This window comes from Aythya fuligula, chromosome 14 (assembly GCF_009819795.1).
Source record: "Aythya fuligula isolate bAytFul2 chromosome 14, bAytFul2.pri, whole genome shotgun sequence".
Taxonomy (NCBI): Eukaryota; Metazoa; Chordata; class Aves; order Anseriformes; family Anatidae; genus Aythya; species Aythya fuligula.
In genome coordinates this window covers 4,774,691-4,788,727 of record NC_045572.1, presented here as the reverse complement: position 1 = coordinate 4,788,727, position 14,037 = coordinate 4,774,691, and the positions used below count along the sequence as shown (strand labels likewise).

Genomic DNA, 14,037 nt, shown 5'->3' with positions numbered 1-14,037 from the left:
AAGTTGAGACCAAGCAGAGTCTTTGCAGTTGGACTGCACTCTGGTGGTTGTGCTCGTGGTAGTTCAGCAGCATGTGCTGGTAATTCAGTGATGAATATCATGATGAAATGTTGAAACTGACCCAGCAGGTACAGCAGCACGAATGGTTCTGTTAAGACTGAATAGAATCCAGCTTGTTCTGTGTTGAAGTTAGAAGATCAACAGAAATAATATTATCATAAACTTTAGCCATAAGGTAAATAAAATCTGACTGAAAAGTGAGCTGTGTGAACAATCTCACCTTGAGAGCTTCCTAAATCTGTTCATTTCCTATTCACAGCCACATATAAAGTAAACCCAGGCTTTCTGAAAATTTCTTTTGACCTCTTACCCAAAATACAAGTCTGGAAATAGGATTAAAATTTATCACCGTGGTAGATCAGGGTCCTTCTGGAAACAATAGCCCTCTTGAGTGACCAGGTTGACTATAGGTTCCTATCTGGGTCGCGCCAGAGGCCATAGGTCTCTTGGTAAATACTCAAGGTTCATTTTCTTTTCCACTGTCTTCCATTATTTCAAGAACACTTCCTGATAGAAACTTAACACTGTGAGAGGATGAGGCATTTCTGTAATTGGAGTTTGCTATAAACTCTGTCAGAAGTTTTCTGATAGAAAAAAATGTTTCTTGCCAAGTGCAATGGTCACCATATATGAAAGATTATTTTCATGCTGGGAAGGATAGACTAAAGCTCTCTGAGTTCGAAAGCAGGCAAAGTTTTACCAATTTATTTTTTAAGGTTTTGATCAACAGTTGACTGTTTTTTCCTGGTAATTCTAGACTAAAAAGTATGTAATTTCTCACGTCTGTTATTCTAGAGGGTCAGACATTCAGGATGATGCATCTTCTGAGTGAATAAGTGCTGACATCTAACAATTTCTTTTTTGCATTCTGATAAGGAAAACTTTAATTTAGGAAAACAAATTAAGAAATCGGGATTGGCAGAACATCTGCTTTGACAGTACTCCAAGTGGGATTGCAGGACAGTATTTTCCTTACCTTTTTGTTATTGTAAAGCTCATCTTTTCGCTGCCTTGCAACTTTGATTTTGTCATAGCATTTAATCTTGGAGTTTCAAGTCTCTTGCATGGGAAAGGTACATATAATTGGCTTTTTCTGCAACTGCTAGCATATTTTTGGATAATTTTATGCTGTTGAAACTCAAATGGGTGAAGTTGCCTATCTACAGAAGTTCTTTGGCAGCAAAGAAAAGTCAGATGGTTTGGATTGTTTGAAGGTGCCAGTTCCTTGTCAAATTATGGCCAGCCTTCCTCTCCAATATTTGCTTTTTTGCCTGGAGTATCCAATCATCCATTAAAATTGCACCCATTTTAATGTGACTAAATATCTTTTAGACGGTAAAAACTAATAAAACTTTAACAACAAGTATAGGTCAGTCTGCAATCTGTGAATTGAAAGTCAAAATCTTTGTATTATACTAACTCACCCTCCCTTCCCGCCACAAACGTTTACTTATTTATTCATTTATTTTTGTGCAAATAAGCATCATGGGGTAATCTTTTCCAAGAAAGGGCTTATTGGGAGCAATTACTTATGCCAGCATTCAAAAGAGATGCTGAGGTATAAACATTTCCATTAGAGAAATAGCTGAGCACCCAAATTAAATGCATATGTCAGCATATCTGTCCTTGACTTGCTTTAACTCACATAAACTCTTCATGTGAACGTTAGACAAAGTACAAAACCCCTGGAAAGCAAAACCTGTGAGTATTTCTATATACTTTTATATCATTTTTGGCTGATTGCTGCCATACTGCTATTCTTTCTGATCACAGAGAGCACAAGAGGTGATGGACCACATGCTGTAGGACCCAATGTCTGACAGTTGTTCAGCAGACATAAACCAGCATACTCATATCCCACATAAAGCATATCTCCAAGACTCAACATTTTTTTTATTAAGTGATGACTGCTGCAAAGAGCAAGACCCACATTATTTGTGTCTGAGGCCAGGCTGTCCTGTTGCCATGTCTTCCGTCAGCTTTTATCCCAACAAGATTGCCTGTTCTTATGAGCAGTGTAGCCCAGGTGCTAATCTGATACTTTGTCATTTGTTTTATATCACCTGGAATTGGGTTTTGAAACTATTACTCATGCTGTGTGTGTAGTGGGATCATTTCTGGAATGAGATGCTATTCAGTATGAGTAATAGTGTTGGAATTTGGCATCTTCTTGGGAACAAGAGAGTATCTTTTACTTTCTCTTTTTTATTGTAGACATTAAAACAATAAATAGTTTTTCCTGTCAAAGGCCTACACAAATAGGATTACATACTGTAATCTCTACAGGGCTTCATGAGGACATGCTTGAAGGACTGATGCCCAAGGTCTTACAGTGCTTAAGGCCTTTTATATAAGTGTTTTAAATAATTAAAAAACATTTATTTTTATGCATCTCTAAGGTCATTTTATCATTCAGAAGTTTTCTATTCACTGGGTTTTTCACAAATATGAAATATTCAGAAGATTCACTTTGCATTTCATCAGAACTTCATTTAACTTTCTAGATTGAAGTTCTCCAAAGTTGATCTATAAGCAAACATCTTGAGACTGTATAGGCAGAGTAAATATTTGGAAAATAATGTTGTATATTGCAGTAGATGTGAACTGAGAATTAAGTAATAGGCATTTCATTTTGAATGATGGTGTTAAATTTAAATGCCTGGGAGTTCATGATTGTACATATAAAAATTTTTTATCAGATACATGCAGTCACACAGTTATTTATCTTACAGAAGCATTGGGTTTAAAAAGAGTAAAGGTCCTGGTACACTAAATGAATGGGCTCCATATTTCAATATGTGGTGGTAGCTGTTTTAATGGTAGCTGATTTAATTGCAGAGCACCCAATCTCAGCAGTCTCCAAAAGTTCAAGAACATAAATCAGATGTTAGAAAACCATTTACAAGGGTCAGAGACCCTTATAAGCAACAATGAGATGAGGTATGAGAGCTGGTAAATCTGTGGATTTAAATACTCTTGATTATCTGTTCTGTGTTGGTTTTTTGTTTGGTTGTTTTTTGTTTGGTTGTTTGTCTGTTTTTTTGCGAGCAGAGTAAGAAGGTTAGGTGTACTTCTGAACTTCTGTATTCTCTCCTTGCTGACTGAGTGTTTTCCTAGATAACCACTGAGATGCATATAACCTACCTCCCTTCTGTCCTTCCTTCCATCATCCTTCCAGTGTGATGATGTATGTTTTGAACAAAACACGAATGCTTTTCTTATTGTTTCTGGTTGTCTTCTTCCAGAAATCTGAGCAACAATAAGATCAAGGAGATTCGAGAAGGCACATTTGATGGAGCTTCAGGAGTGCAGGAACTGATTCTGACAGAGAATCAACTGGAATCAGTACATGGACGAATGTTTAGAGGCCTTACAGGGCTGAAGACATTGTAAGTGCAATGATCTGTCTTTCTCTATTCCTCTGTAACTGGAGTGGTCATGCTCAAGTTCAGCAGCACTTGTTAAAATCTGTTACTAGACAGCAAACTCTAAAGCAATGCCTTGTTTCAATGTTATGAAACCTTCGGTAAATTTCTGGTCTTGGGTAGGATGTGAGATTTGTCTTCTACTTCTGTAGAAGAAGACTGATTTTCAAAAGTTTCAGGAGCAACTTGATGGTGAAACTGTCATCAGTCGTATTTGGTCATTTTTGGGCATACTTCTATTATTTCCATGGAAACAAGGTGTTTAGAAACATACTTGCTATCTATTAGTCCATCCTCACACCCCTGTCCTCTACCTAAATTGGAATCGTTGGTCTGCTCAAACCAAACCTCAGAGGAGGAAAGAAACATAAAAGATTTTAATATCGTACAAATCATATGAAATCACTAGCTAGCAAAAGAAGGCTCAAGTTATTGTTACCACCAAATACAGATGTAGCTAAGCAACTTTTAGGCAGGCATAATCGTAATGTTATAGTCCTGCTGGTAGAAGGTAGCTGGCCATTCACTCTGTACCAGATGAATCAGCCCATGAGCACATGCATGACTTTGGGCTAGCTACAGTCTTGATTGCCATAGAAATTACCTGCGGATATAGTATTAATGTGGTTGTGGTTGGGGAGAGCATGTATAAGACAGCGAACATAAACGCATAAGAAATTGTTTTGGTATTACTTAGTTGCTCTTAGAACAACTTTGTAATTTACTTCTTAGAACTAACACTGGTACATAAACTCACAGCAAGTAGCACTAATTTATTTTCAAGCTAAAAAATGTATTGAAAGAAGGATCACAGAGAGGATTTCAAGATGGCATCTAATCTATTCCTTTTCCCCATCCTGAAAAACAGTCAGGTTTCTGATGACAGCAGAGACTCAAGCCAGATGATGTGTATGATGTGTACGTGAAGAATTTCCACTTTTACAGTCTCCCTGCTGTAGAAAGAAAGCACTTGACTAGGTGGCTGCTGTCACTAAATAGACTACAGGAATCAATATGGAATTTAAAATCTGCAATTTATTCATTAGAAGCAAATGCTTCTTATGTTGCACAAAATCATCACACAATCCTTTCAGCCCTTACTCAAATACAAAAAGAAAAAAAAAAATTCCAGGCTTCACTTGGAGGCCTTTGCCCTGTAATGACAAATAGGGAACTTTTCTCTTGCTATTCCTTAGCATTATTTTTCTGTGGTTACAGCCATCTGTTCTTTAATGTATGCATTTTACTAAGGGAATTTAAAATACTGTCCATAGATACTAAATTAATTTTCATAATGTAAAGCAGCCTGTGGCAGTGCTCCTAAGCAGTATTCAGCATTTTTTTAATAAAAAGATACTTAACATTCAAGCTATCCTGCTGACCTGACCTAAATTTCTCCCTAGCTGATAAAGCAGTCTAAATATACACAGCATGAAATGATGTTCTGTAAGTATAAGTTTCCCTTCAGGAAGGGCACACAGTGCATAGTATGCTGTGGTATAAAACCAAAGGTTTTGGCTTGAAGGACATATGCAATAATTGACTTTGAGCACTGAAATTGTGGCCTTTTATAAAGAGGTCACGCTGGACAGTCATTCTTAAAAGACTTTGTTTTCTAAAAGGCAGTAAATCACTGTGGAATTGATGTATTGACATCCCAGTTCAGTCATCCCACCTTGCAGAACGACTGCCCGATACGTACAGAATTGAGAAAATGCTTCTGTATATGAATTTTCAAGAGTGACCTGAGCTGCATTATTTCTTTTATTTACTCTTACCTTTTAGAGGTCATGGTTTTGACCTGGCTTTCAAGCAGCTTTGTACTCAACATGTAAGGCATGTGCCTCTCTGCCTCCTGACTCTTTTCTGACATAGTTTCACCCTAGTTGCAACACCAAAACCATTGCAACTGTAGTGGCTGTGGTGGTAACTCTGTGTAGAGACCAGTAATGCTAAAGCAGCATAATGTCCAGGTCTTAAATGCTGAGCGTTTGTGATTGCACAGTTAATCTCTCTTTGTTTTTTTTTAAGTATGTAAATGCCCAACTGTTGGATACAAATAGATTTAAATCCAGACTTCTAAGGGAGTCTGAATTGTCCTTGTTCACTGCATGAATTTGATACCAAAGAATGAACGCTCCTTAATTGAGAGGATCAATTCACTGGAACAGCAGCATGAGCTGCTTATATTGTCTGGATTTCTGGTAGTATGCTTTAATTATGGAACAATTTTTCACCTAAGTAGAAATATTACAACTGTGTGGTTATGTTTACAGATCCAGATGTTGATTGGCATGAAGTGTAACATACTCATAAGCCTCTTTTTGCTGTGCAGAGATACAAAACACTGCAGTCTTTCAAATTAATTAGGTTGTATCATCGAGTTCATTGTTACCATAACAACTCAGAGAGATGTATCTTCCAAAACACAGCATTGATTCATCTAGTACAAACACTGAGCAAAGAACAATTTATAGATTGGTTACTGCTTTCTGTCTTGTCAATTAATTATTATAATGAGATTTGAGAGCTTGCTTTAGGTCTGGAAATCTTTCCTAAGCTACTCTTTGATTTCTGCTAAGGGCACTGTTTCCTTCTGTATTTCTGCAATGTGGATTACAAAAAACATCCATGATAGAAGCAGAAATAATGCAGTTAGTATTATTGTCACATAACCTCTGACAGTCTTTCTCAGTTGGTCTCTGAAATACGTATTGACTTGCTCTCAGATACTTACTAAATGGAGAGACTTGAGTGTTTATTTCAAGTTTGCCACTAGTTGTAATTTAGATTGCATACTAATTTCAGATATGGAGTTCCCATCAGCCTCTAATGCTGTGTGGAAGAAACGCATTTTAAATTCACAAGACAATGTTCATATGAGTTTAGCCCTCTTTTAGCTGTGTTGTACTTCAGCAATCAATAAAAATAGAGCACAGTACTTGCGAAAACATCTGTTGATGCCCTAGAAACAGGGCCTCCTGACCTGAAATTATATTCCCTCCCAGTATTTCCTAATTTCTTGTTTTAATCTTCACAGGATGCTGAGGAGCAACTCTATCAGCTGTATAAACAATGACACCTTTGCTGGACTGAGCTCAGTGAGACTTCTTTCTCTGTATGATAATCATATCAGCACCATCACACCTGGAGCCTTCAGCACATTAGTCTCTTTGTCTACAATGTAAGTTATCTTCTTACAATAAGAACATATTGTGATTCCATGCTTTCTTTTTGAGGAGACAGTGTTTGAGTTTCAAAATCAAAATGCTTACTTATTCATATTTGGAAAACCTCATTTAGAGAAAGAAAACCCTATCCTACTGAAGTCACAGGTTGTCTTTGAAAGATTCAGGGTATGATTCAGAAAAACATTTGAACTGCTTCAGCTAGAGTAGCTGAAAAAGCTCAGATGTTGCCAGCCTCAGGCAGGATGACTGCATGTTTTGCTATGTTATAGCCTAGTGCAGTACACAGAAGGGGTTCAAGGAAAACAACCTCTACAGATTCAGAATTGCATTAATTTCACTACAGTCTAGTTTTGTAAGGACAGCATTCTTGGATTTCAGTTAAATTAGTTAGATATCAGAAAAAATCTAATAGCTAATGCTTAGATTTTCAGATGAACTTAAGAGGGCAAAACATTCCAGTCCTACTGAACAGGAATTTAAAAATTCCAGTCTAAGCTTTTCTGGTAATTCTCTTATATTCCTGTGTACTTCTTTGAAGTAGTTCCTTTCCTTTTCAAGTATTTTTACATACCTTTTGTGAGGTGTCCATTTTAATAAAAGACAGACTGATAAATATGGAGAGAAAGTCCGCTCTTTGTTTCCAGCTGTGAATATGGACCCTGATGTTGCTGTTAGTGTAAGTTGTCTGATTAATTCCCTTCACACTGCCCTGAAAATACACTTTAATTGTCCAGCCAAAACAAACTATTGTAGCTATTGCATTTCAGGTTTTGAACCTGGACTTTTCTTCCATTACTTTCTGTAACCCCCAAAGCCCCATGAAACTGATGGACAAGAAACAAACACAACCAGATTATTTCTGTTGATCATTTTCAAGTCACAGGTCAAATCAAGTGGTACTTGCTGAAATCTTGTTCTCACTATGCTGCAAGCAGTGCCTACTTGCTTGTTGCACAATTGCTTCTGTACTTCCGTCTGCGACTAGGTGTGACTCTCTGAATCAGTCTATAAAGTCCCTGCCCTGTTTGAATGGAAACATTTTTGTCATATTTTGTTAGAAGATGCCCAATTTTCTTCTTTTTTTTTTCAGCTGCAGATAAAGAATATTATAATTTAGAGGATCAGCAGTTAAAGCTGCTGCTAGTAAGACTGCACTGCTTTGGCACGGACTTAAAACCACATGCTCTCATGGCAGGTTCCTACCTGTTTCTTGAAGAAAAATTATGTTCTTTGACACATTTTCACTTCGTGTTTGATCCACAGACAGTTAAGGCAAGAGGAGGTTTGCTTTTGACTTCTTTAGACATTGTGGCCTAGACAAGCCATAGTGATATTTCACATATAAATGCAAAATGCAAATGTGTTAATTTCCTAGCAGCACTCCATTGTAGGTTGTTATATGAAATGACAACACAGCTGAAGATCCACGCTATGCTTGCTTTTCCCTTTCAACCCACACTTTGTAAGTTAATCAGGGTTTGCAATGACTCACTTTTGCATCTATTACTGTGAGCCAGAAATTAATACAAAATTTAACATTTCTTTCCTTTTTTGTCTTGCCATATTTACAGCACTTAAAAAAAAAAATAAATGCTCCTTTTGTTATTGGTCATTGAGTCAGCCTCACTGGTATTATCAAAACATGGACAGCTCTGAAAATAGTGCACTAATGGTTTTCAATAGATGAAGAACATTTATTTTATAAGTTATTGGTGAAAAAATATCAGTTTTTATTATGTGTTAGTAGTCAAAATAAGTATTTAGCATGCTAATTTGAAAAGTACTTTTACTTTTGCACACATGGTGTTCAATGATGTCTGTCAGTCCTCACACAGTCAGCTGGGCAGATTTGTAAGAAGAGCTGGTTTTCCATAAATTAAACATGCAGCTATTCTCATATAAACTTACCCTGAATTCCAGGATGTATTTTCAGCCTAATTTCAACAATATCCAGATGCGTTTCAGCATGTTTTTCTAACAGGTCACTAGAATTCATTTAAATAGTTAATATTCCGTAGCTACTTTGCAATTTTTAACAGAGATGTTTCTAATAGGATAGGAATATTTCATCCCTCAAGACTTCTATTCACCCTTGATTTTAAAAATATGTCTATGTCCTTGAGGAAGCACTTATGAATTTAATGTTAGTAAGACATCTTTGCTAAAAGCTTGATTGCTTTGTTTCTGTTTGAGTAGTTAAATCACTATCTTACATGTAGGAATTCTGATTACTAATTATGAATTTTTAAAACAATCTGCCTGTCCAATATTTCTGTTTGTGATTTGAGAGCTCCACTTGAACAGCCGGTTTCCAAGATAAAGCTTCTGAAAATTATTGTCTGTTCTATATTTTCAAGTGTTTTTTGTAGAGGATCTCTTGTCCCACATGGCACTCTAGAGACCCTCTATCTTAAATTTTTTCCAAAAGCTGCATCACAGCATTGCCATGGAAAGAGTATATATGTGGGCATGTCACCTTCATATGAAGTTAAAATAGAAAGTCGATTCTCTTCAGCTGGACCAAGAATTAAATTTACATGCCACTGAAGTGGTAGGAGGACATGTGTAAATTGTGACAAGATGAATTTTTCTTTTCTTTTTTCTTTTTTTTTTTTTTTTTTTACCCAGAGTTATTTAAGTTTCAGAACAACAGATTTATTTCTCTATCGTATTTATATGTAACAACTTCTCGATTAGTTCTTAGGGAAAGTATAAACCAAATGTATTCCAAGGGTTTAATATTTTTTATTGATATGTTACCCTTTGTCAGCTAATGAGGAGTAGCACATTAAGTTAAAGCAACCTCTGTAGAATGGTCATACTTATTAATTTTGATGGGAGCATCCTGCAGATTGACCATATGAATGTTTCTGAAAGTTTTTCCTTATGTTCAGAGTTGCTGGTTCTCCAGAAACCTGATTATATACACCTGCTGTTTGTTTCTAACAGTGGATTACTTCCTTGTAAGGATTTGTTTCATGGAAGTTGTTCTGCGAATATGATCTCACTCCCTTCCACCAGTGGAACAAATGACCTTTGGAACATTGGTTCACTAAGCTTTGGAGATTTAAATGCTTGGTTTAAACACTCTATTCATGCCAAAGTATGTCAGTATGGAAAATATACAAGGCATCCTGCATGTGCTCCCATTATGGATTAAAGAAAATGGAAAGCAATTCAGAAATGAAGTAACCGAAAGCAGAGTAATACTTTCAGCACTTTTCTGCTTCTTTCTGACTGAAAGCTCCTATGTAACTTGTTCACTTACTCACCTTTATACAGCAACTTAGTCGTGCCACTGAAACCTAGTCAGCATAAAGTAGGTTGATTATTTTTTATTATGGAACATTACACTGAGTTTACTACTCCTCCCCATTTCTCCCTTTACACCAATACAATAGGCTCAACAAGATCCACGTGTAATTACACACCCAGAGGTCCTGGCTAGTGCAGTGATTAAAGTGTGCATTGACTGAAGTAAGCCTTTTTACTACATGCTGTAAATCATATTGTGGTTATGTAGTATTGACCTAGAACCTATATAATTTAGAAATTCTTTTGGGTTTGTTTTCTTGCTGCCACACCTTAACTGTGCCAGATGTTTTCATCTTCAGCACTGTTGTGTTCTGAAGGAACTGCTTGGCTGAAAACTTTGTGATACTGACTACGTGGTTAGGTTTGTAAAAGTATGTTGCAAGTGAAGATTTCCAAGGTCTTCAGCTACTACACCTGTATTTGAAGCATGTGTTTCTTTAGGAAACTTTTTCATTTTTAAGATACCTTGTGCTTTAGAGGATTTCATTAACTTTTTTTTTTTTTTTTTTTTTCTCTACTACCATAATAATAATCCTTGGACATATTTACATATGATGTGGGAATTCCATCAGTGTTCATTTGGATACTTCGTTTTCCATATGTGGAGCTCTGACAGTTCATTTTCTTCAATGGAGCAACCCTAGAGGCTATTATTCTTTCTGTATTTGTACAAAAGATAGTCAACTTTTTTTTTTTTTTTTCACCAGAAATACCAGCCTCTTGTTTTCATTTGAAATTTATTCATAAAACTCTTACACACAAATAATGTATAGGAGTTTCAGTACAGGACTCCAGTAAAAAAGATTTTTCCAAGATTTTCAGCTCTAATTCAAGCTAGGTTAGAAAGATTGTTGCTTAAAACAAACATCACCTTATAGTCCTCTCATTTAAAGAATCACAAGCTAATAAGGAATACAAATGGGTAATAGCTTTATTTTATATAGATATCTATGTTACAGGTGTTCAACAGAGACTGCTGTAGCGTTTATGTTTTCGTGCCTTGACAAGAGAATGGATAAAGCTTTCTTTTTTTTTTTTTAAATGTTGCTAACACAAGCTACACTAAGAATCCTTTTCTCTTAGAAGGCTGTAAAGTGGTTGCTTTGGGTATCACGCACTACAGTGCTGCAGCTAGGCTGCAGCAGTATTTTAAGTGTATTCTGGGAGCTGTACCAAGATTTGATGCAGACCTCACAAAGTTCACAAGGCAGTAAAGCACATGCTTTTAACTACAGATAATACTGACCTTAGAAAGAAAGCTTGATAAGGAGTGGCTCAAGCTCACAGTGCTGCATAGTTTATGTATGTGTGTATACATGTATGTACATGCAGAATACTGTGCTTGTTGTTTCTGTATTTCTGTAGGCAGCCCAAATCCAGGTTGCCAGAAGCTCCCACCTGGCACTGATTTGTAACACAGGCAGGTGGAAAGATGAGTGTGTTGTGGCCAGGATCAATGTGCTAAGCTAGCGTGGGTGTACACGTGCAAAGTAGTACACGTAGGTCTTTGTTAATGGCTAGCCATGCTAAGCTTTTCCATGTTATTGCCTGAAGTAATCAGACTGAAGATCACCCATACGTGTGTCAGTGTGTGATGTGAGTTTAGACCTGGGTGTCAGCTGTCACTTGGGGTGAAATACACTGAAAATAAAGCCCTATTGGCAATGCAAGTGTGTCTTAATAATAGCTATAGCGGTAAGTACTTCAGTTCATATACATACATATGTGTACATAAATGTATTTTATAATTACAACCCTAGACTTACTATAAAACCTGCGTAGAACATGCCCGATGTGTAGAACAGAACAGGATCTCAAAGAAACAGATGGCAGGAAAGAGCTTCAACTTGGAATCTGTCTTCTTTCTGCAGTTATTTAAGTATTTCTGTATGTTCTTATTTGATGCAATTATGTCTTGTTCCATTTCAGTAATTTGCTGGCTAACTCCTTTAATTGTAACTGCCATTTGGCCTGGCTGGGAAAATGGTTAAGAAAGAAGAGAATCGTCAGTGGAAATCCCCGATGCTTGAAGCCCTTTTTCTTAAAGGATATTCCAATTCAAGATGTGGATGCCCAGGATTTCACCTGTGATGGTAAGAAAATCCAGTTCAATTTGTCATTTATGTTGACATCTGTATGAGAGCCTCCCTGCCTATCGAGCAATGATTCATGGTGAACATTTCAGTTTAGAGATAAGGAAGACAGCCATTTAGAGCTGAAGATTATTGTTCCCTATCAGGAATTTATTGTTGTTCTCATTTTCCACTTTCTAAAATTCTACCATCTGCACCTAAATATAAGAATAAATTTATGAAAGACAGATGCTCTGCTTTGTATAATACTAGTATAATCCTGGCTCTTCCTCCCAATTCCTTATTCATGCAGCTAGTTAAAACTCATTGAAACGTGTGGGAATGGTCTTTGCTTGGAAGGTCTCATATTTGGGAACTGTTCCGTTTTGCCTATAAAGGAGATGAATATAGGGAAATAAAAAAATTAAAAATAATTAGAAAATAATTAGATGCTACTGGAAATGACTCAGTGATGCTTAATGCTTTGCCGGGACAACATAGGTTATAAATAATTAATTAAATAAAAATCCTTAAATTTAATTATTTTTTCAGATAGTCTCTGTCTTCTGATCAAGCAGATTTTAGAAAAAATAGAGAGGAGAAAAACTGATTGATGAATGCACTGCTAACTTGACTTGGAGGCTGTGGTTGCCTGTCAAGCCCAGATATGCTGGAGCTGCAGGTAGTCATACCTCTAAAGAAGGTATGACTAAAGAAGTCATAAGAAGTTTCCCGTTTGGAGAAGAAATGAACTCTGTCCTAGTCAAGCTATGTGGCAGCAAGGCAACATGTTTTGGGCTCTGAGGTCAAGGGAACTGAGTGTAGTCTTTAAAGAATAATTGGCTTTTAGTTTGAAAATAAAAAATCTTGGTAAAGAAAATGACATTCCATACTTCAGAGCTTTCTCTATGATAGATTCAGTCAGACAGCCATGGTGAATGACAAGTATGTGGTGGCAGGATATAAAAAACAGAACATTGGGAAAAACTGAATATGCTGCAGAAACATAATTTTTCTGCAGGTTTGTGAAAGGCTTTGAATTTTGCTTCTAACTGTAAAACATGTTAGAAAAAATATTTCCTGTTTTGTTTTGGTTTTTTGGTTGTTTTTTTTTTTTTTTTTTTTTTTTTTTTTTTTTGTAGGCCAGTCAGGTTTCTTCATCCCTTTGACTACAAATAATTCCCTACCCATATATTTATGAGTAATTTTGTTATCTTGTAGCAGGTATTTCAGTTTTATTCTTTAATCTCAATGCTCATGCTACATCCAACACAGAAGGAAAAATCAGATCAGTCTCAAATAGTCCTTGCATCTTTTTTTTCTTTTTTTTTTTTTTAAGAAGGCACATAATGATGGCTGGCTGCGTTCTCTTGGATTGCAGCCCTGTGTGTCAGTGCTGGTCCACTCAGGCTGCTTGTACTCACAAACAGTTGCATGGTTCCTCTAGCTGTCATCTAGAGAATGTGCCACTAATTGTTTCTTTTCATATACATTGTGATACTGTACTGTGCATTTGCCTTATGTTTTGCAAAGCCTGTTGGTTTTGGGGAAAATCCATGCCTTAATGTTCTTAACTTCAAAGAGTTAGTTTGTTCCACAGAAACTCTATTGTTCTTCAATTATGAGATTTAATCTGCTGTTTATGGAACTTTAAATCCATTTTTAGAAAAAGTAGATATTTTAATGTGTGCACAGATGGATTGCCAGCAGTTGGAAGTATGCTGCTCAGTTTGTTGTTTGCCTTGTTATCCTTGTCAAAAACAATGAGCTTTTTTAATTCAAATGATAAATGAAATGCCAGGCTGACATTAAAAAAATACAAAATTAACATCTAAAAGTTGAATTTAAAAGCAAACAAACAAACAAACAAAAATCTCATAAAGCAGATTGTACATAGTGAATCTTAGAATGGTTTGGATTGGAAAGGTCCTTAAAGCTCATCTAATTCCATCCCTCTGCTGTGGGCATGGACAC

At 36.3% G+C, this 14,037-nt stretch overlaps 1 protein-coding gene across 2 annotated transcripts in view; it reads left to right on the top strand.

Moving 5' to 3' along the window:
• The window catches only part of SLIT3 (slit guidance ligand 3), a 516,877-nt gene that overhangs the window by 402,310 nt on the left and 100,530 nt on the right, over nt 1-14,037 (top strand). For both annotated transcript variants that reach the window (XM_032196646.1, XM_032196647.1), the window contains exons 18-20: nt 3,306-3,449; nt 6,526-6,669; nt 11,921-12,084. In XM_032196646.1, coding sequence (XP_032052537.1) covers nt 3,306-3,449; nt 6,526-6,669; nt 11,921-12,084 — 452 coding nt within the window. The remainder of the gene's footprint in view (nt 1-3,305; nt 3,450-6,525; nt 6,670-11,920; nt 12,085-14,037) is intronic.